The 24,651-nt window shown below is 38.1% G+C and overlaps 1 protein-coding gene across 2 annotated transcripts in view; it reads right to left on the minus strand.

Moving 5' to 3' along the window:
• Window positions 1-24,651, minus strand: part of adamtsl5 (ADAMTS like 5) — a 39,546-nt gene that overhangs the window by 4,389 nt on the left and 10,506 nt on the right. Inside the window, exons 2-11 of one of the 2 annotated variants that reach the window (XM_058078528.1) lie at window positions 23,064-23,139; window positions 14,962-15,134; window positions 13,090-13,150; window positions 11,106-11,211; window positions 9,323-9,450; window positions 6,301-6,424; window positions 4,983-5,069; window positions 4,268-4,431; window positions 2,996-3,194; window positions 1,681-1,788 (exon numbers count right to left, since the gene is read on the minus strand). In XM_058078528.1, coding sequence (XP_057934511.1) covers window positions 1,681-1,788; window positions 2,996-3,194; window positions 4,268-4,431; window positions 4,983-5,069; window positions 6,301-6,424; window positions 9,323-9,450; window positions 11,106-11,211; window positions 13,090-13,150; window positions 14,962-15,134; window positions 23,064-23,139 — 1,226 coding nt within the window. Of the gene's footprint in view, window positions 1-1,680; window positions 1,789-2,995; window positions 3,195-4,267; window positions 4,432-4,982; window positions 5,070-6,300; window positions 6,425-9,322; window positions 9,451-11,105; window positions 11,212-13,089; window positions 13,151-14,961; window positions 15,135-23,063; window positions 23,140-24,651 lie in introns of those variants that run through there. The other variant, XM_058078529.1, reaches the window with a different exon arrangement.

A 24,651-nucleotide genomic window follows, 5' to 3' on the forward strand; every position in this document is an offset into this window, starting at 1 on the left:
GTTCTAGTGCTAGGTGAGCTGAGCGAGGTTGCGGACAGGAAGTGGTATTGCGGGTTAAGAGTTGAGTTTTAGCTTGGCTTGAGTAGGTAGGTAGGATTCCTTCTTTATCAACAGAACATTTTTGTAGTTCTATTTTTGCATAGAAAACTTATTGACAACCCTTTAAAAATGTTTTTAACATTATTAGAGCCCTCTAGACATGAAATAACACCCCTATAGTCACCTTTATACTTGTATTACCCAATATAGTAGACGAATTAAGAAAAAATAAGCCATTTAAAACATAAATAAGACTTGTGTTCATATGTGTTGCTGTAAATGGGTTCCGGTGCTAGGTGAGCTGAGTGAGGTTGCGGACAGGAAGTGGTATTGCGGGTTAAGAGTTGAGTTTTAGCTTGACTTGGTTAGGATTCCTTCTTTATCAACGGAACATTTTTGTAGTTCTATTTTTGCATAGAAAACCTATTGACGACCCTTTAAAAATGTTTTTAACATTAATAGAGACCTCTAGACATGAAATAACACCCCTATAGTCACCTTTATACTTGTATTACCCAATATAGTAGACGAATTAAGAAAAAATAAGCCATTTAAAACATAAATAAGACTTGTGTTCGTATGTGTTGCTGTAAATAAGATTATTAGAGCCCTCTAGACATGAAATAACACCCCTATAGTCACCTTTATACTTGTATTACCCAATATAGAAGACGAATTAAGAAAAAATAAGCCATTTAAAACATAAATAAGACTTGTGTTCATATGTGTTGCTGTAAATAAGATTATTAGAGCCCTCTAGACATGAAATAACACCCCTATAGTCACTTTTATACTTGTATTACCCGATATGGTACATATAGTATTACCTAATATAGTATAGATGTGCCCATGACGTCGTTTTTGTATATAAATTAATCCCTTAATTATCGTAATTAATCGCTTCCGGACCCAAACGTGATATGTGAATTTCCACAAAGTAGGATTACTTTCTTATAAATAAAGAGATGAGTTTAAGCTAGTTAGCTACAACAGTAGCCCCTCCAAAGCTGCAATAAAAGCCTGTTTTAATATTTTATTTTTTATTTTTTTTATTTTTTATTTTTTATTTTTTATTTTTTATTTTTTATTTTTTATTTTTTATTTTTTATTTTTTATTTTTTATTTTTTATTTTTTATTTTTTATTTTTTATTTTTTATTTTTTATGTTTTATGTTTTATTTTTTATTTTTTTTTAATTTTTTTTATTTTTTTTATTTTGGATTAAATTCAATTTGTAACTTTATTTATTGTATTTTATTTTTACTTTTTATTTTACTAGTCTGTGCAGCACTCTGTTTATAAAATGTGCTATATAAATAAAGTGGATTGTAAATAAAGTGTCCCTGTGATCAAGTCTGGTGCTTGTGTGTCTCATCCAACATTTACAGTTTAAAATGCTAAATTTCGGCTAAAAATATGTAAAATTTGCTTAAATATGTGTCTCAGTTGAACCGCTGCTGTTGTGTTCACGTCCGTAAAGAAACCGTAGTAATTCTACATGCGATCAAAGTTACTTAAGATTTGTCAGATCAAAACATGTCGCGGTTCGATTTCTGCTCGTTACTATTTGGCTGACCGGCAACTTTACAAGCTCGGTACAAGTAGTACCGTACGGCGGCGATCAACTCCTGGTGAACTTACTTCCAGGCGAGGGCTGAGGTAGGAGGTTTCTGTGGTTTTCCTCTCGTTCCAGGCGGGGCAGAATGGGGTGGGAAGATTGGCGCGGTGGCTTCACTGGCCTTCTTTGTGCTGTTGGAAAGAAATCACACCACAATATTTGGTATAATCGGGCATTTTATAAGGCATGGGAGTAATAGCAGAGATTCAAAATTGGGTAATAGGAGTGTAATGTGACTATAGGGGTGCTATTTCATGTCTAGAGGGCTCTAATAATGTTAAAAACATTTTTAGAGGGTCGTCAATAGGTTTTCTATGTAAAAATAGAACTACAAAAATTATTAAAAAAAAGGAATTCTACCTACCTACATGCCTACCCAAGCTAAGCTAAAACTCAACTCTTAACCCCCAATACCACTTCCTGTCCGCAACCTCACTCAAGCTCACCTAGCACCGGAACCCATTTAACAAGTCTTATTTATGTTTTAAATTGCTTATTTTTTTCGTAATTTGTCTACTATATTGGGTAATACAAGTATAAAGGTGACTATAGGGGTGTTATTTCATGTCTAGAGGGCTCTAATAATGCTAAAAAAACATTTTTAGAGGGTCGTCAATAAGTTTTCTGTGCAAAAATAGAACTACAAAAATGTTCCGTTCATAAAGAAGGAATCCTACCAACCTACTCAAGCCAAGCTAAAACTCAACTCTTAACCCGCAATACCACTTCCTGTCCGCAACCTCACTCAAGCTCACCTAGCACCGGAAACCATTTACAGCAACACACATGAACACAAGTGTTATTTATGTTTTAAATTGCTTATTTTTTTCGTAATTTGTCTACTATATTGGGCAATACAAGTCTAAAGGTGACTATAGGGGTGTTATTTCATGTCTAGAGGGCTCTAATAATGTTAAAAACATTTTTAGAGGGTCGTCAATAAGTTTTCTATGCAAAAATAGAACTACAAAAATGTTCCGTTCATAAAGAAGGAATCCTACCTACCTACTCAAGCCAAGCTAAAACTCAACTCTTAACCCGCAATACCACTTCCTGTCCGCAACCTCACTCAAGCTCACCTAGCACCGGAACCCATTTACAGCAACACACATGAACACAAGTCTTATTTATGTTTTAAATGGCTTATTTTTTCTTAATTCGTCTACTATATTGGGTAATACAAGTATAAAGGTGACTATAGGGGTGTTATTTCATGTCTAGAGGGCTCTAATAATGTTAAAAACATTTTAAAGGGTCGTCAATAAGTTTTCTATGCAAAAATAGTACTTTGATAAAGAAGGAATTAGCTACTGTTACTTTAAAATAAATGGGGCTTACACCAGTGGGGGCGGGTGGTGACCTGGGGGGGCCGTGTAGTGGTAGTGGTGGTAGTGGTGCCGGGTTGCTCCCAGGGGAGGTAGCTGTCAGAGAGGTGAGTCTGACGCAGAGGGCTTCTCCTCCCATGGTAGAGGTCATACTGGTCTGGGGGCAACCAGTACTCGTACTCGATCCCTGGGTTTCTGTCCGTGGCCAGAACCTACACACAATGATGGTATAGTCATAGTAAGATGAGACGTACTGCAGTACTTTCTTAGTTAGGAGTATTTTACTACCTATGACTGTAATAATGGAAATGTGCAGCGGTTGTCGAGTTGAGTGAAGTAAAAAAATAATAAAAAAATAAAAATAAATAAAAATAAAAATAAAAATAAAAATAAAAATAAAAATAAAAATAAAAATAAAAATAAAAATAAAAATAAAAATAAAAATAAAAATAAAAATAAAAATAAAAATAAAAATAAAAATAAAATAAAAAATTCACAAATAAAAAAATAATTAAAATTAAAATTAAAATTAAAATTAAAATTAAAATTAAAATTAAAATTAAAATTAAAATTAAAATTAAAATTAAAATTAAAATTAAAATTAAAATTAAAATTAAAATTCACAATTTCACAAATAAAAAAAAATAAAAATTAAAAAATAAATAAATAAGTAACGAAAAAAATCACAGCATAAAGTTGGTGAAGAAATTTTTTTTTTTAAGCTGTAGTATTATGAGAAAAACATTCTAAAAAAATTCTAAAAATTTTCTAAAAAAAACATGAAAACCGATATTTTAAAAAATGCTGCATACAAAATATGTGTTCAGGAGATATGCCATGTTACACATATCGGTATCAGCAGATATGTTTTCCATAAAAAAAATCCAATATCAGACACGCTTAGAAATAATAATCATAATATTAACATTATTTTGTAAAATTAGGATACACAAAAATTTCTAACATTGCGAGAATAAAGTCAAAATATTATGAGAATAAAGTCGATAAGAGAATTTAAATAGTCGGAAAATGAAAAATAACATGATAAGCAGAATTTTTCTGTCAAAATACGAATTAAAAAGATTTGTATTCTATGCCCTGCGATTGGCTTGTTAACTGTGATAGGTTCTAGCCTACCCCTGACTGTATGGATGGCGTCCAGTCCTATCATGTACTTTTAAGGCAAAAAAAAGCTAATATATTTTATACCAAATATTCAGAGTGTTATTTAAAAAACGAGCCCCCCGGGGCCGCACTTTGTACACCCCTGCTTCGGGGGTCTTACCATTAGACGCAAGTCTTCCTGGGTTGGCCCCGGGACCTCAAAGCTCTCCCAGGTGTCAGCTGAGCGCCGATACAGAAGTTTGGTTCCAGCCACGTTGTACTCCCCGGGGACGCTGATCTTCCAGTTCCCGTTGATCACAAACTGGGCACGACCGTTCTGGAGAGCTATACGAACGGGAAAAAGGTGATTTTGATATCGTGACATGTTTCTGTATCAGTGGATCACAACAAAGTCGTCAAGAGAAGGAATTTGAGTGCACTTTATCGAAAGAAATACGCCACGGGACCTTATAAGGCAGCGGTTTCGACTCAGTGCTCGGGAGGGATTTTCCATGACACATCATGGAAACAAAGACCCTCAGCAGATAGACCAGATAGAGCGTTTACATGTGTCAGCCTCAGGACCGCAGTGTGCGCTACGACTAAATCCGGTTTTATTTTGGTCTCATAAACAAGATAAGAATAGAAGTTGCTGCTTATGTTGCCTGGAAAACACACACAACATCCATCAGTAACCAGACAGGACCGCTGAGACCTTCCTGTCTCCAGGGAGAGGAAGTGACAGCGAGTCTATGAAAAAAAAAAAAAAAAAAAATGATGCGACATGTTGGATTTACGATTGTAACCATGGAGGCGGTGACACAGCAGTAACGTGAAATTGATACGCACAAAAGACCAGATGGCATGTGTGTGTGTGTGTGTGTCCGTGATCTTACCGAGATAATTCCGGCTGTTATCCGTGACTCGGATGTGAGTGGCTCCAGCTGGAATCTTGGCTACTTCATTGTATCCAAAAGGCCCACCTAAACATCAGAAAACAACATTATTTTAGTCGTATAAAGTCTGACCGTTTGAGCTTTAATTGATGTTAAATTGATTTAATTGATGTTAAATTGAAATTTGTACAAGAATAAAGTCAAAATATTCAGAGAAAAAAAAGTTAGTGTAAATTAATGAGGAAAATGTCATAAATTTCATAATTTCATGAGAATAATATAATGGTAACGGTAATGGTTGAATTTCATTTGAACATGCATCAGATTACAATTGAATGCATCACATAATCAGTTCCCAGTTCCACATGTCCAAAAGGAGTAGGAAGAAGCAAAGCTTATTAAATCCTACCCCTCCATCTGGTACTTTTACAATCACTAACTGGTACATTTGTTCACTTCCTGCTTTCCTAATATAACTTAATTAGTATTATTTTTTACAAATTTTTACAAATTTTTACAATTTTTTAATTTTCAAAATTAAAAAAAAATAAATTAAGAATTACAAAATTTAATTAAATTAAATTAAGAATAAAAAATTAAATTAAATTGAAAATAAAAAAATAAATTAAATTGAAAATAAAAAAATAAATTAAATTAAGAATAAAAAAATACATTTAATTAAATTAAATTAAGAATAAAAAATTAAATTAAATTAAGAATAAAAAAATAATTTAATTTAATTAAGAATAAAAAATAAGTTAAATTAAGAATAAAAAAATAAATTAAATTAAATTAAATTAAGAATCAAAAAAATTAAATTAAATTGAAAATAAAAAATTAAATTAAATTAAGAATAAAAAATTACATTAAATTGAATTAAGAATAAAAAATTACATTAAATTAAGAATAAAAAATAAATTTAATTAAATTAAATTAGAATAAAAATAAATTTAATTAAATTAAGAATAAAAAATAAATTTAATTAAATTAAGAATTAAAAAAATTAAATTAAATTATTCATTTATTGTTATTGTTATTATATTTATTGTTATACTTGTTACCAACAAGTATCCATGTTGGTGTGGGTTCCATTAAGGCTTTGGACTCTGCATGCTCCCATCCTTTGTGAGACAACAACAACTGCAATTTGGGACCCCCTGTTCTTAGAATGAGGCGAGCCAACTTTTGTTTGGCAACAAGAACCTTGTGACTGAACATTAATGATAAGAACGTAAGTGGATCCTGAAATCAAGCAGGTCTGAAAGTGATTAGTGTGTGTGTATGTGTGTGTGTGTGTGTGTGTGTGTGTGTATCCTACCTGCCTCCAGGCCGTTGCTCTGGTAAACACTCCTGTGATGAAGGCAGGTGGTGTTTTTCCCTCCACAGACCATGCAGGCGTCCTCTTGCTGCTCCGAACCCAAGATGGAGTCACAGCCGGGTTTCTGCACGGTAAATTAAATTAAATTAAATTAATTAAATTAAAATAAAAGTGTTATAAAGCGTCATAAAGAGTTAATATTATCAGTTGAATATTCCGCAGTCTGCACATTCGACCTTTTGTTGTTGTGTCATCCCCAAACTAATTTTCCACTCCAGATGACGTACGATGAGATACCGTACGTCTTACATTTGCTTCTCCCTGTCATTTTCTTGTCTTACAACATACCCGGTGGGGGGCCCCCGCGAGGGAAGCTATAAACTCCAAAGTACAGGGTAAAGATGGCCGATAACGATGCTACGTACAGAGCGTGTTTTTTTTTTTTTTTTACGTCAGCCTTCATCTCCTTGGTTGTACTGTAAACCAATCAAGGGGGAGGTACCCAGCTTCAAGAGCGGCATTTTAGGAGACCTATAATCAGGCCCCTAAGTCCTTATAAACATGCCAAGGATTTACAGGAAATGAACACACGGGCCCCCATCGGGGTCACAAGTGGGGATGGTGAAATACTCAGGATCGATACTGGTCCGATACTGGGCAAATGGGGTAAAAAAAATACCCCTTTATTTAGCACGGTTCATCAGTTTCAGCATAGAAAACCTTCTAAATACTGTTTATTATTAGAGCTCTCCAGGCATGAAATAACACCCCTATAGTTATTACCTTTACACTTGTATCACACAGTATCGTAGACATAATCACAAATTTAAGACATTATAGGGTTGGGCAAACTACGGCCCGGGGGCCACATACGGCCCATCAAGTGTGTAAATACGGTCCCATGTTCTCCTCCTATTCCATGTGGAAGTGGTAATTTTTTTTTTACTTCTTACTTTGTCCCCCCCCCCCCCACACACACACACACACACACTCTGTTTAAAACCTTTTCTTCGACTTAGAATAATTCAGCTAGAAGCTAACTAGCTAGCTCGGATGTACTTATGCTTAAAGCGGCGGCCATCCCTTCAAAGATCTTGAAGGTCTTGCGCTATGTGGTCGATGCAATTATAATAATAGGCGTGTAAAGGTGACTATAGGGGTGTTATCTCATGTCTAAAGGTCTCTAATAATGGTAAAACCCTCATAAACAGGCACTCTAACTGAGAAATTATTCACTTTGTGTATAAAAAATAAATATTAAAAATTAACATAATTTTTTTATAAAAAATATTTTTTATAATTTTATAATTATTTTTATTATATTTTTATAATTATTCACTGATTGATGCCCAAGTTCTAATTCACGGAAGTTCACTTAATAATAAGTCGGTTCTGGAACCAATTAACCGCTATGAACCAGTAATTCAAACCTGAAATAAAAACTGTTTTTTGCAGTGATCAAGTCTGGTGCTTGTGTGTCTCATCTTACATTCATTACAGTAACAGTACTGACACCTAGTAACCCGTGTGTATATATATATATATATATATATATTTTTTTTTTTTTGAGCATAAAAATAATAATAATATAATTAAAATAATAATAAAATAATAATTTAAAAAAAAAAAAAAATATATATATATATATATATATATATATATATATTTTTTTTATTATTATTATTTTTATGCTCAAAAATGCTTCATTTATAAACAGAAATATGTATTTTTTTTTACTAATAATAGGCCGTATTCCACCACAACACAGTATGATTTATTCATTTAAAAAAAACCTGATCAAGTGAGGCCATAAAATTAGGGATTCAAATTTAAACTTTTCCTGCACTTCCGCCCACCATTTTTGTTGTTGTTTACATTTAGAATGCATCAGTAGCCAATACAAAAACAAGCTGTGGGTCGAAAAACGGCCCCCTGAGCGCACTTTGGACACCGGTGGTAGACTTCCATGATATTAGAAAATGAGCTGACACCACATGCACACACACAGAGAGGTAGTACGTATATTATGGTATGCATCCTGATCTCAGTTTAGAGAGGTGTTGTCTCCAGCAGCTGCAGGCGGAATTGGACTACAGCCCATAAATCCATGCATGTGTGGGCAAATATATCCATAAAGACATGCATCAGTTCAGAATTTGAAAAAAAAAAAAAAAAAAAAAAGGTCTCAAACACGCGGCCCGCGGGCCAAAGGTGGCCCGCAGGACTCTCGTTTGAGGCCCCCGCCTTGATATGAAAGTTTAATGTTTGATATGGATGCTGTATGGTATCATGTACCCAGAAAGAAAAAATTATTACGTTTGATTCATGTTCATGTTAAAGGTTAAATAACTGTTAATAGTTATCCTCCCTATCAGTGTGGAAGTGGTAAGTTTTTGGCGATTTAAGTTGAAAGGAAATAACTTGAAGGCTACCGTTTAGGTGGCTAGCTCTCTAGTTTGCGAGTTAGCATGTGTCTCAAGAATGCTGCAGTTGCGCAATATGTTGTAAATAAAAATGTGACTATAGTCGTGTTTTGTCATGTCTACAGGGCTCTAATAATTCTTTTAATTTTAATCTGAAAAAAATTATTTGTCTACCCACCAACTATATGTGGTTTCTTAAGTTTTTATTATTTGCCGTTTTATTATTATTATTATTATATTTATTTATTACTGATTGATTTTCTTTATTTTTGATTTATTTATTTTTCATCTTATTTTGTGCAGAAAAATAAAAATTAAGATATTTGAGTTTTTATTGTAGAAAATCGGAACCAAAGCACTGAAAAAGTTTGTATATTTTTCTGTTTTTAATAAATGTGTTTTTTTTTTTTTTGTTTTTTTTTGAAAACCTGATGCAACCCAGCCTTACCCAGACCCTAGCTCCAGTGGCCCCCCAGGTAAATTGAGTTTGCGACCCCTGTTGTAAAGATCAATGAAAACTACTATGCATGAAGAATGTACTCTTCACAGCATGGACCCGACTTCTAAAAAACGGTACCAGTCAAAACATGGACGCTCACCAGACAGCGTCCGTTGACGCACATCGCTCCGGGCTCTTTGTCGCAGGCTGTGCCGTCAAGCACACGACCAAAGTTGTAGTAGAAGTTATGACCCAAGGCCAGGCAGCTGAGCTCACAGGGGTTGGAACCTGGCGGGGGGAGATGTTCAGTCAGAGGCGCGGTGGTTTATTGGTGGAAAACGTTTGACAGACAGGGGGGGGCGCTGGGGGTCAAAGTCGAGCTGGAGGACACGTTTTAGTGGAGGACAGAAACACGGAAAGTCGCTCGCAGTGCAGGACTGACGGTAAAAGACAGCGACCCAAACGCCTTCCTCGCTCACGGTGCAACCAAGGGTAACGCAAGCGGTAACACATGTGGAACACACAATGGAACGGCGAGTCAACTTCCTGTTGCGTGCAAGAGTCCAAGAGTGCACGTCAGCAGGTACATTTTATTGTGTAATAATTTACAGCACGGGTGTCCAAAATGTGGCCCCGGCATATTCTTGGACATAATGAAGCTTCGATATCATTTCACAAAAAAAGAGGTGGAAGAAAAAGTGACCAAAAAGTCACAATTTACACAAATAAATGTGAAATATTATGAGAAAAAATAAATTCACTTTAGTAGCACAGAGTTGAAATATTGAAGAAAATATTATTTTAAGTCAAATATGAGAAATAAACAAATAATGTTGTAATATTTGGAAATTTAGGTTGCGGAAAAAGTTTTAATGTTAAAAGAATAAAGTCAAAAATATGAGGGGAATAATTAAGAAATAATAATTTTAATAATAATAATAAATTTTAAAAAGTTTAACTTATTAGAAAATGAAAATTTTGAAATGGCAGAAATTTCACAAGGATAAAAATAATGTTTGTAATGTTTTAATTAAAATTAAATAAAAATAAAATTAAAAATTAAATGCTAGTCAAATTTAATTAAATTAAATTAAAATTAAATAAAAATAAAATTAAATGCAAGTCAAATTTAACTAAATAAAATTAAAATTAAATAAAAATTAAATTAAATTAAAATTAAATAAAATTAAAATTAAATGCAAGTCAAATTTAATTTAATTAAATTAAAATTAAATAAAAATTAAATTAAATGCAAGTCAAATTTAATTAAATTAAATTAAAATTAAATAAAAATAAAATTAAATGCAAGTCAAATTTAATTAAATTAAATTAAAATAAAATAAAAATAAAATAAAATTAAATGCAAATCAAATTAAATTAAATTAAATTAAATTAAATTAAATTAAATTAAATTAAAATTAAATAAAAATAAAATTAAATGCAAGTCAAATTTAATTAAATTAAAATTAAATATAAATAAAAATTAAATTAAAATTAAATAAAATTAAAATTAAATGCAAGTCAAATTTAATTAAATTAAATTTAATGCAAGTCAAATTTAATTAAATTAAATTTAATGCATGTCTAACTTAACTTAACTTAACTTAGCCTAACCTAACCTAATTTAATGCATGTTGGCAGGTCGAGAAGACCTGGGTTCGATTCTCCGCTTGGGCATCTCTGTGTGGAGTTTGCATGTTATCTGGGTTCTCCGGTTTCCACATTCCAAAAATATGCGTGTTATGTTATTTGGCGGAAAATCGAAGAGAACTTGGTGAATTTTCGAAGTTCGCAATGTGCATTTCAGCATTTTCTTCATGTTCTGCTAAAACAAGCATATTGTCTTTGTTCGTCTTACTTCCTGTGTCAATAAATAAATAACGGCACTGTTGTCGCACGCCTAGCATGATTTGCTATATGGTGGTTTTATGCGCCACACTGACCTCCATGGAAGGTTTTCCATCGGAATGAGTTTCCTGCCACCAGCTGTCTGTCATTGAAGGCAGCACACTGCATCTCTCGGAAATCTTCGGAGCCTGGAGGGCACTCCTGCACACAAATTATGGTTATTATTGAATCAATATCATTGATGAATAGGGTGATCAATGCTAACCTGGGCAAAACCTTATTTTAAGCAAATGCTCGCAAATGTCGGGCGCCATGATTTCTGCGTGAAATGCCCAATGAAAATAGCGACGACTCTTAAACATGGAATAAACGTTTGTGTGCAAAATATTTCCCAGACGGAATCTCATCTCAAACACGAACCTGCCCCCTTCTGAACTCAAAATGATTTAAAATTTTTTAAATTTTTTTAAAAGTTTTCCCAGTGTTGCACGACGGTCGAGTGGTTAGCATGCAGGCCTCACATCTCTGTGTGGAGTTTGAACGTTCTCCGGGTATTCCGGCTTCCTCCAACATTCCAAAAACATGCTAGGTTAATTGGCGACTCCAAATTGTGCCCTGTGATTGGCTGGCCACCAGTCCAGGGTGTAATCCGCCTCTCGCCCGAAGACGGCTGGGATAGACTCCAGCATCCCCCCCCCCCCCACGACCCTCGTGAAGATACGTGGGAGAAAATAAATGAATTAATAAAGTTTTCCTATTATGAATCTATGAAACACATTCATTGGGGTGCTGCGATGACGTTAGCCTCTTGCTGGGCTCCTTTGGCAGCATTTCTTCTGTGCCATCAAGATTCATTCATTCATTTTCTACCGCTTTTTCCTCACCAGGGTCGCGGCGGATGCTGGAGCCTATCCCAACTGTCTTCGGGCGAGACACCCTGGACTGGTGGCCAGCCAATCACAGGGCACATATAGACAAACAACCATTCACACTCACATTCATACCTATGGACAATTTGGAGTGGCTAATTAACCTAGCATGTTTTTGGAATGTGGGAGGAAACCGGAGTACCCGGAGAAAACCGGGGAGAACATGCAAACTCCACACAGAGATGGCCGAGGGTGGAATTGAACCCTGGTCTCCTAGCTGTGAGGTCTGCACGCTAACCACTAGACCGCCGTGCCGCTCTGCCATCAAGATAATTGATTAAATTATTTATGGTTCAAACTCTATACTGCGGCACGGCCGTCTCGTGGTTAGCGCGCAGACCTCACAGCTAGGAGACCAGGGTTCAATTCCACCCTCGGCCATCTTTTTGTGGAGTTTGCATGTTCTCCCCGTGCATGCGTGGGTTTTCTCCGGGTACTCCGGTTTCCTCCCACATTCCAAAAACATGCTAGGTTAATTAGCGACTCCAAATTGTCCATAGGTATGAATGTGAGTGTGAATGGTTGTTTGTCTATATGTGCCCTGTGATTGGCTGGCCACCAGTCCAGGGGTGTACCCCGCCTCTCGACTGAAGACAGCTGGGATAGGCTCCAGCACCCCTGCGGTAGAAAATGAATGAATGAATGAACTCTATACTGGTTTATAAAAAGGGTAAAAAAAACGGAATATTTTTAAATGGTAAAAAACCAAAACAAATACTTTAACCCTTAGTCACTGAGCACGTTTTGTCCCAAAGAGGGTGCAGAAAACATGTCTAGGGAATCACTGGGTACAAAGTGCAACACACACACACACTCCTATTCAAAGCTCCTAAAACAAGCTTCAACTCATCTGTGAGATCCTGTACAAGTACGGACCGCAGTGATCGCCCCGTGTAAACACATCCACACAAAACCATGCACGCTTCCAAAACGCACGGTAGCGCCTCTGACAGTCCACTGCGGTGGAAACGCGCAATACATCAGAGATCTCTGCGGTCACGACAAAGGTTAACGCGAGTGTGAAATTCCAGTTCACGCCCCTCAAAAGGTCTCGAGTGCAACGCCAACCCGGGAACGCGCCTATGATTCAAATTCATAAGCGTTGAAGATTTGAATGTTATACAGCGTGGAAACCTTTCTGATGAATGACCTTGGTGTTGCAGATCTTGTACTGCCTGGGATCCCCTCCGCATGGTCCACCCACTGGGTTTCTGTCACACACAAAGATGACGTCAGTGACACAAAATGTACAGTAAACCTCGGATATATCGGATTCAAATTGTTCCCACTGGTTTTCCCCCCGATATAAGCGAAATCCGTTATATGCGTATACCGGAAAATGTCCGTTTTACGCATATATCGGATTTACGTATATCCGGTATATGCGTGAATCGGATTTTATCCGTTATAAAAAGGCACTTCCTTGACTATGTTTCCAATGTACCTGGACGCGCAGGCAACGCTGCAAACGCTGCAAATGACGTCGTATAGCGATTCGGTCACGATTCGGCGAATCGGAGCGCCACGATGCGGCCATCCGATATATGCCAGGGAAATTTCATGGAAATGCATCGGAACGGGACTGGAGATTTTGTCCGAAATAGGCGAAATCCGTTATAAAAAATCCGATATATGCAATGAATTTTTATTGGAAATGCATTACAGAAAAATCGGTTCTTTTTTATCTGTCCGTTGTGAGCGAATTTCCGATATATCCGAAGTCCGATATATCCGAGGTTTACTGTATTTCATGCTCACGTTTGGTTATCGTACGATAACTTTAAAAACATTAATAACTTATGGACTATAGGTTCAGAGAGGGGCGGCACGGCGGTCGAGTGGTTAGCGCGCAGACCTCACAGCTAGGAGACCAGGGTTCAAGACAGCTGGGATAGGCTCCAGCACCCCCCATGCGACCCTCGTGAGGAAAAGCGGTAGAAAATGAATGAAATGAATGGCTTCACAAACAAAGTATTTTACACTGGTTTTAAGGTGTCGTAATGTTCCATTGATGAGAGAATGGCTGCCACAGGAAGTACGCTGTCAATGCTAACATGTGAGTTTGTTATATCTAATCTATGTCTAAGACATCATATTTTCTATAATTATGTCTACTATATTGGTTAATGGTGGCACGGCGGTCGAGTGGTTAGCACGCAGACCTCACAGCTAGGAGACCAGGGTTCAATTCCACCCTCGGCCATCTCTGTGTGGAGTTTGCATGTTCTCCCCCATGCATGCGTGGGTACTCCGGTTTCCTCCCACATTCCAAAAACATGCTAGGTTAATTAGCGACTCCAAATTGTCCATAGGTATGAATGTGAGTGTGAATGGTTGTTTGTCTATATGTGCCCTGTGATTGGCTGGCCACCAGTCCAGGGTGTACCCCACCCGCCTCTCGCCCGAAGACAGCTGGGATAGGCTCCAGCACCCCCCTGCGACCCTCGTGAGGATAAGCTGTAGAACCCATTTATGTCCACTTCCTTATATGGGTGTGCCCACTCGGGTACAAGCGGAGTGGGACCAATTACAGTGAAGTGGGGGCGTGCCCAGATTAAATTAAAACCTAAATCCAAGCAAAATATAGCTGAATAGGTGCAGATTCTGGAAGATCCAGAAAGCTCTCTGTGCTGGGTTATTGCGTGTAGCTGCTCTATAGGAGTCCACAACTCAAAACAATAGTACTTAGTACGACTTATACACTGGAAATTACTATACAAGTTTAAGTTTAAACCCTAAACTGTATTATGGAAAGCAGGAAGTGAACAAATGTAACAGTTAGTGATTGTAAAAGTACCAGATGGAGGGGTAGGATTTAATAAGCTTTGCTTCTTCCTACTCCTTTCGGACATGTGGAACTGGGAACTGATTATGTGATGCATTCAATTGTAATCTGATGCATGTTCAAATGAAATTCAACCATTACCATATTTTCCCTTTGAATGCGTTTATTAAGGCCCAAACTCTAAATCCAGAATGCTACATTAGCAACCGACAACGCTACATGCTCGGAGGTACTAACCTGGTGATGCAGGTTCGCGTGCGCACAGAGGCACCACCGCCGCAACTTCGCGAGCACACAGACCAGCCGCTCCAGCTTGCCCATTCGTTCCTGAAGTGCAGTTGGCGTCGGGGTCGCGGCGGGCGGCCCAAAGAGGTTTCGTTAAAAGGACCCCACGCAGAAACCCAGGAAGCCTGAAATAAATAGATAAAAATAATTTGGGACTGCACGGTGTGGGAGTGGTTAGCACGCACGGACTCACAGCTAGGAGACCCAAGTTCAAATTCCATGACCCATGCCAAAAATTCCAAATTGTGGCTGATGGTGGTGATTGTAAACAAATGTGGCATTGCACGGTTACATGATTAGCGCGCAGGCCACACAGTTGTCTTGGGGTACAAGCCAATCACAGGGCACATATAGACAAACAACCATTCACACTCACATTCATACCTATGGACAATTTGGAGTCGCTAATTAACCTAGCATGTTTTTGGAATGTGGGAGAAAAACGGAATACCCGGAGAAAACCGACGCATGGACATGCAAACTCCACACAGAGGGTGGAATTGAACTCGGGTCTCCTAGCTGTGAGGTCTGCGCGCTAACCACTAGACCGCCGTGCCGCCCTGCCATCAAGATAATTGATTAAATTATTTATGGTTCAAACTCTATACTGCGGCACGGCGGTTTAGTGGTTAGCGCGCAGACCTCACAGCTAGGAGACCAGGGTTCAATTCCACCCTCGGCCATCTTTGTGTGGAGTTTGCATGTTCTCCCCCGTGCATGCGTGGGTTTTCTCCACTCAACCTCCGTGCAGCCCTGTATCATACCAATACCTATGGAAATGAAATATGTAAACATAATAGAGTGGAACCTTGGTTAGCATCCTTAATGCATTCCAAAAGCGACTCTAACCAAAACGGATGCTAACCAAATAAATTAAGAAATAATGCACACAAATCTAAAAAACATGCTACTTTTTCTCAAACTTGCGTATACTTCAGAACTACTGCTAATTATAGCAAAAATACTGTGCTGGTAAATTTACCAAATGAACAGTACATGAAATAAAAGTACTTTGTACTACCTTGTTACCCTGCTGGACCGGGACCATCAATAAAAGGGATTCAAACACATTCCAGAGTCAGTGCCCCGAAGGAGTGAAACTGGCAATGTTTCTATCAGTTTCTCATTCGGGAGCTGACTCACACCCACTTAACTCTCCTTTCACACACCCCCCCCACCCCCCCCACAGCTGTGTGTGTGTGTGTGTCCGTAAAGTGTGAAGTGTTGTGTATCTGCGATACGGGTAACACGACGGGATCATATTGGGTCCCCGGGATGATATTTTAACATTACTTTTAAGACCGGTCCAATTTTTGACGTGTAGTTACGGCAGTAGATTAGCTTTATGTTAATGATGCTAAAAGAACTACACTACCCATGATGCTTAAGTGTGCCGAACCAGGAAGTAGTGAATTTCTGAAATAGCAGCGATTTGTGTTTTGATGTGACAAATCTAATGCTAATGAGTCCAGTGGGCCGGCACCAGTTGGTGCCAAGTGTCGCCAATAAGGTGCCTAGTGGCGTGCAGTGGCTCAAACTGCCTCCCAAGTGGCTCATGGTGGCCTGCAACGTCGGTAAAATTTTAGTATGGCGGCAAGAAAATTTCATTCATTCATACAGCTTTTTCCTCATGAGGGTCGTGGGGATGTGCTGGAGCCTATCCCAGCTGTCTTCAGGCGGGAGGTGGGGCAGCCAATTACAGGGCACATATAGACAAACAACCATTCACACTCACATTCATAGCTATGGACAATTTGGAGTCGCTAATTAACCTAGCATGTTTTTGGAATGTGGGAGGAAACCGGAGTACCCGGAGAAAACCCACGCATGCACGGGGAGAACATGCAAACTCCACACAGAGATGGCCGAGGGTGGAATCGAACCCTGGTCCTCCTATCTGCGTGCTAACCACTCATCCAGCATGCAGCCCCAAGAAAATTTCAAAATGTTTAAAATCTTTGTGTGTCCACCAAGTGGAACCAAATGTCACAAACAATTCTCCTAATATTGGAATCCACTGGAATGTAATGGCTCGAGCCAAGTTGCGCCAATGACGCTAGGAGTCTTAACTGCGCCAGTTGGAGCGCTTTTTCCTCACGAGAGTCGCGGGGGGTGCTGGAGCCTATCCCAGCTGTCTTTCGGGCGAGAGGCGGGGTACACCCTGGACTGGTGGCCAGCCAATCACAGGGCACATATAGACAAACAACCATTCACACTCACATTCATACCTATGGACAATTTGGAGTCGCTAATTAACCTAGCATGTTTTTGGAATGTGGGAGGAGACCGACGCATGCACGGGGAGAACATGCAAACACCACACAGAGATGGCCCGAGGGTGGAATCGAACCCTGGTTCTCCTAGCTGTGAGGTCTGTGCGCTAACCACTCGTCCACCGTGCCGCAGTTAGCGCCAAAGATTAAGTGATTGGCGCGTAGCGGCGCCGAGTAACGGCAACATTATACTGATGGATATAGTTTCGATTGCGGTTATGTCGATAATAGCTTATGTCGTTGTCAGCCATGTTTTTTTTTTTATGTTGACTGACACCGACAAGGCGGCACGGTGGTCTAGGGGTTAGCGCGCAGACCTCACAGCTAGGAGACCAGGGTTCAATCCCACCCTCGGGCATCTCTGTGTGGAGTTTGCATGTTCTCCCCGTGCATGCGTGGGTTTTCTCCGGGTACTCCGGTTTCCTCCCACATTCCAAAAACATGCTAGGTTAATTAGCGACTCCAAATTGTCCATAGGTATGAATGTGAGTGTGAATGGTTGTTTGTCTATATGTGCCCTGTGATTGGCTGGCGACCAGTCCAGGGTGTACCCCGCCTTACGCCCGAAGACGGCTGGGATAGGCTCCAGCACCCCCCCGCGACCCTCGTGAGGAAAAGCGGTAGAAAATGAATGAATGAATGAATGACACCGACAATACTCCTAATTGTTTTAAATCGGCGCTCGTGTCACCAATGTTGACAACGACAACATGGCCGTCCTTCCTATTCAAAACCCGATCTGAAAATTGATGACGGTCAGAATTACAAGCAAACCGAATACCTCGAGCTCACTGGAGCTTTTTGACTTTCCAATCTGACAGTTCCTTACGCACACACTGCCTTGTTTCCATCACAACATCACGCTGACGTGAGCTCATTTCCTCCACATCCAGCTCCGACGGCACATACCTTCATCTCTCTCGTATTTATACTTAGAGATAAAAAAAAACCATTTCAGAAAAGTCAATATGAATCCTGCGAATATAAACACGTCGTCAAACGTGAGGAATGCCGACACGCAAATAGAGAGCGACCTGTGCAATGACTCTCATCATTCTCCATGGCAGGGTCACCCCGGGTTGCCCTCATTAGCGTTACAGACGCTCAAATTAGTGTTAATAACAGTTGGAGAGCGCATTCTCGATGAATGAAAGTGACCTTAACCTTTACTCATGCTTCCGCGCCCTACGGGATAATACTATGTTCCCGGGTAGAGAACAAGAATAAAATACTACATTTACTAAGGGGCTTTGAAATTATATTGGCTCCCAGTGGGGTACTACAGTAATAGTAATGGTTTAATTGGAATTGAACATGCATCAGATTACAATTGAATGCATCCCATAATCAGTTCACAGTTCCACATGTCCAAAAGGAGTAGGAAGAAGCAAAGCTTATTAAATACTACCCCTCCATCTGGTACTTTTACAATCAGTAACAGTAACTGTTTGTTCACTTCCTGCTTTCCTTTTTTTTCGCAAATTTTTACAATTAATTTTTTTTTAATAATTTTTTTTTAATTTTAATAAAAATAAAAAAAATTAAAACCCTAACTAAATTAAATTAAATTAAGTAGGAAGAAGCAAAGCTTATTAAAATCTTTTACAATCAGTAACTGTTGCATTTGTTCACTTCCTGCTTTCCTAATATAACTAATTTTTTTTTGCAAATTTTTACAATTAATTTTTTTTTATTTAAATTTAAATTAAAAAAAACTAAATTAAAACCCTAACACGAACTAAATTAAATTAAATTAAGTAGGAAGAAGCAAAGCTTATTAAAATCTTTTACAATCAGTAACTGTTACATTTGTTCACTTCCTGCTTTCCTAATATAGTTTAAGTTGTGGGGTTTTATTTTTTTATTTTTTTCAAATTTTTATTTAAATAATATAATTACATTTAATATAATATATATTTATATATTAATATATATATATTAATATATATATATTTTATTATTTTTATTTTTTATTTTTTGTCGAATACCGACATACGAGGTGATATGACCATACAATAACATAATGGGTACCATAGTAACTGTCAATATAGTGATATATATAGCACATCATCATGACTAGTATTTTATATAGTACAGTAGAGCCAACCACACCGTCGTCCCTTAGAGCCCCAGAGACTTGAAATAACACCCCTATAATCACCTTTACCTCCGAAAATGTATTATTTATCCCACATTGTCCAGTTCTTATGCTGCAGGGACTCGAGACAGCCTAACCAGTTAGCCTCAAATTTCCATATGTCCATATTCTATACCGCTTGTCCTCATCAGGGCCGCAGGGGTATGCTGGAGCCTATCCCAGCTGATTTCAGGCAAGAGGCGGGATACACCCTCGTTAGCGCCAAATTTAATTTATTTTTATAAACTTACCACTTCCACACTACATGGGGTTTGGACTTTTTGCCGCTTTATTATGTTGGACATGCCATGGCTGACTTTATGCAGTGTTAAGGTAAAGTAAAAATAAGGTAATGGATATTTTGTGTTATTATTGACTACCACAAAACAGCAATCAATTTATTATGAATATATTATTTCTGAATATAATGAGGGAAGGATACAATATCGTTTAGATCAGGGCTCTCAAACACGCGGCCCGCGGGCCAAATGTGGCCCACAGGACACTAGTTTGAAACAATGACTGAATGTGCAAAGACGTGGCTAAAAGCAAAACATGTACCGTGCGGTGACCTTCGTTCTGAGGGGATAGTCTAGCTCAGTGTCTGGTTATTGCAGCCACACCCAGGGGGGAGGACGGGGGCAGGGTTGGGGGGGGCGGGGCGGCTGCCGGTCTGACAGCAAGACAAACAGCAATGAACGATAGAGCCTGCGTTCACAGATGGCAATTTAAAGCGGTATGAAGTGGTTTAAATATGCTATATATTGTTTGTAAATATGATTTAGTTTTTGAAAGAGATGGGTAAAGTCGGGAAAAATGATATTCGTAGTTCATGGCGCCGACCATGACAAAGTAGATCATTTATATTCAGAAATGCCCAAAAAAAATGGTCCTATCTATGTTAAATAATCCTTTAAAAAATTCTGGATCCAGATCCAGATCAACCCCAAAATCACTTCTTCCATATCCAATTTTTGACTATTGCGGAAAATTAGATCCAAGTCCATTTTAAAATTTTCGAATTATTTTCAAAAAACAAAAAAACAGATAACCTCCACATTGGGCTTGCGTTTTGTGCTGTGCTTGGCGGAGGTTAAAAAAAAAGACAAGACGGACTTCAAAGTTGCCGCAGAACAAGAGGAAGTCATGTCTTGTTAGCGACCTTAGCGTCTTATATCAGACAACCCCTTCAGTAGCGGCCATTTTTGATGATTTCGACTCATCTTTCAAGGCACGCAGAATATTGTGTTCTATGGCTACAGTATATAAATATGGAGCCTAACAATTATTAATCACCAGTTAAACATAGGAAAGTTTCAGGAAAATATCAGCTCCCGACTAAAAAAAAAAAAAAAAAAAAACTTTTTTTTTGCCTTTATGGGAGCTCAAATATCTAAACAACTATACCAACATAAGCAAGACAAAAAAAATTTAGTTTTAGTTTTTGGAAACAAACTGTGTGTGTACACGCGTGAATGCTAGTGTGCATGTGTTGAAATTTTCCTTACAACGCATACTATTCCGCTTCTTCGTGGGTTCAGAGTACACCCCGGACTGGTGGCCAGCCAATCACAGGGCACATATAGACAAACAACCATTCACACTCACATTCATACCTATGTATGGACAATTTGGAGTCGCTAATTAACCTAGCATGTTCTTGGAATGTGGGAGGAAACCGGAGTACCCGGAGAAAACTCACACATGGACATGCAAACTCCACACAGGGGGTGGAATTGAACTCGGGTCTCCTAGCTGTGAGGTCTGCGCGCCAACCACTCAACCGCCGTGCAGCCCTGTATCATACCAATACCTATGGAAATGAAATATGTAAACATAATAGAGTGGAACCTTGGTTAGCATTCTTAATGCATTCCAGAAGCGACTCTAACCAAAACGGATGCTAACCAAATAAATTAAGAAATAATGCACACAAATCTAAATAACATGCTACTTTTTCTCAAACTTGCGTATACTACCACGGAGAAAACCCACGCATGCACGGGGGAGAACATGCAAACTCCACACAGAGGGTGGAATTGAACCCCGGTCTCCTAGCTGTGAGGTCTGCGCGCTAACCACTCGACCACCGTGCAGCTCAATGTATAACATATTGAAGAAAAGTTGAGAAATCATGTCAGGGACCCTTTAATTTAAGACGGATGCTCCAAAGACGTCAGAGACCGGCTCCCATCTGAGCCTGGTCAAATGATCCAAATGAGCTGCATATTCCCTTATGGAACATAAGAGCACCAATTAGCTTAATTGCAGCATTTAAGTCTGTAGAATCCGGAAAAAGAAGCTATAATAAGCTAGGAAAGAGAAAACAAAACTGGGTCTTTGCATGTTTGGATAGTTTGGCCTCAAGTTGTAAAGGTTGTGTACAGTAGATTAGTACTGTCAGGTTCTGATTTAAATTTCTAGTCATGATTGTTTTTTTTAATTTTATTTTAATTTTTATTTAATTTTTTTTATTTTTTTTAAATTTTTTTCATTCATTCATTCATTCATTTTCTACCGCTTTTTCCTCACGAGGGTCGCGGGGGGTGCTGGAGCCTATCCCAGCTGTCTTCGGGCGAGAGGCGGGGTACACCCTGGACTGGTCGCCAGCCAATCACAGGGCACATATAGACAACCAACCATTCACACTCACATTCATACCTATGGACAATTTGGAGTGGCTAATTAACCTAGCATGTTTTTGGAATGTGGGAGGAAACCGGAGTACCCGGAGAAAACCCACGCATGCACGGGGAGAACATGCAAACTCCACACAGAGATGGTCGATGGTGGAATTGAACCCTGGTCTCCTAGCTGTGAGGTCTAACCACTCGACCGTCGTGCACCTTTACAGTTAATGAAAACTTAAATATAAAATATGACTGGTCAAACATATGCTTATATTTTTGTCCTGGATGTTGATGCTAACGATGCTACCGTCAACACTGTATTTGAGAGCCAATTAACCACTGTTTTGATCATATATCATATTAATAATGCAATATTTTTATGTAGTATTTCACCCTTCACTCTGTAAAGTTGAGGAATTGGAGTTTGGGGTATGTTTTTTTTTGAGGCAGGAAATTCATACTGTCTCTCAAACGTCTGCAGCATTTCTTAGTTGTGTCAGTATCAATTGACAATCAACCATTCACACTCACATTCATACCTATGGACAATTTGGAGTCGCTAATTAACCTAGCATGTTTTTGGAATGTGGGAGGAAACCGGAGTACCCGGAGAAAACCCACGCATGCACGGGGAGAACATGCAAACTCCACACAGAGATGGCCGAGGGCGGGGACCGAACCCTGGTCTCCTAGCTGTGAGGTCTGCACACTAACCACCAGACCGCCGTGCCGCCCTTTTATTTTTTTTAATTTTTTTAAATTTGTTTTTAATTTTTTTTTAATTTTTTTAATTTAATTTAATTTTTTTTAATTTTTTAATTTTTTTAAATTTAGAAAAAAAATAAAGTGTAAAAAATCGTGTCCAAACCTGTTTTTCATTCACACCGTCAGCTGTTTTTTAGAGAATCCCATCATAACCAGTGTTAGCCGTCCTTGTAGGCTTTACGTCATTACATAACCAGCGAAAAATGCTTTTCCGACGTTGTCGTGCAGCGACTTGTCCGGAGGACTTACGCTCTGCAGGGAGGGCAAGCAGACGGGAGCGACGAGCAGCAGGACAAAGGTCAGGGCCTCACACAGAGTCAGCTTCCTGCCGAGACACAAACAATATATTTGAAGCGGAATCAAGTCAGTGATGAGGCAAAAAAAAATTTATTATTATTTTTTATTATATTAATATATTAAATATTAATATAAAAATATATATTATTATATTAAATTTAATTATATTATTTAAATTAAAATTTGAAGACAAAAAATAAAAAAATTGACCAAAAATTTATTTTCAATTTAATTTATTTTTTTATTTTCAATTTAATTTAATTTTTTATTCTTAATTTAATTTTTTAATTCTTAATTTAATTTAATTTTTTAATACTTAATTTAATTTTTTTTTAATTTTGAAAATTAAATTAAAAAATAAAAAAATTGTAAAAATTTGTAAAAAATAATACTAATTAAGTTATATTAGGAAAGCAGGAAGTGAACAAATGTAAAAGTTACTGATTGTAAAAGTACCAGATGGAGGGGTAGGATTTAATAAGCTTTGCTTCTTCCTACTCCTTTTGGACATGTGGAACTGGGAACTGATTATGTGATGCATTCAATTGTCGTGAAAAATATCTTACATTAAATCGGAATAGCATCGGTAACTACGTCTTCTTTAACCACTACTTCAGGTATTACAGTTTTGTTGGAGATTTTGGAGCAATATCTACTGAAGATGAAATCAAATTCGAAAAGTTAGCCAAGCAATATTCGTTTGTGAAAAACATCGAGAGTTTATTGATTGACATTTGATTGATTTGAGCCAGTCTCCATGGAGCTCCATGAGTCTTCATATCTCCATGAGCTAAAAGGACATGGAGATATATACAGTAAACCTCGGATATATCGGATTCAATTGTTCCCACTGGTTTTGTCCGATATAAGCGAAATCCGTTATATGCGTATACCGGAAAATGTCCGTTTTTTACGCATATATGGGATTTATATCCGGTATATGCGTAAATGGGATTTTATCCGTTATAAAAAGGCACTTCCTTGACTATGTTTCCAATGTACCTGGACGCGCAGGCAACGCTGCAAACGCTGCAAATGACGTCGTATAGCGGCCATGTCACGATTTCTGGCGAATCGGAGCGCCACGATGCGGCCATCCGATATATGCGAGGGAAATTTCATGGAAATGCATTGGAACGGGATTGGAGATTTTGTCCGAAGTAGGCGAAATCCGTTATAAAAAAATCCGATATATGCAATGAATTTTTATTGGAAATGCATTACAGAAAAAAATCGGTTCTTTTTTATCTGTCCGTTGTGAGCGAATTTCCGATATATCCGAGTCCGATATATCCGAGGTTTACTGTATTTCATGCTCACGTTTGGTTATCGTACGATAACTTTAAAAACATTAATAATTTATCGAGGGCGGCACGGCGGTCTCGTGGTTAGCGCGCAGACCTCACAGCTAGGAGACCAGGGTTCAATCCCCACCCTCGGCCATCTCTGTGTGGAGTTTGCATGTTCATGCGTGGGTTTTCTCTGGGTATTCCGGTTTCCTCCCACATTCCAAAAAAAACATGCTAGGTTTATTAGCGAC

This window comes from Doryrhamphus excisus, chromosome 7 (assembly GCF_030265055.1).
Source record: "Doryrhamphus excisus isolate RoL2022-K1 chromosome 7, RoL_Dexc_1.0, whole genome shotgun sequence".
NCBI classification, from domain to species: Eukaryota; Metazoa; Chordata; class Actinopteri; order Syngnathiformes; family Syngnathidae; genus Doryrhamphus; species Doryrhamphus excisus.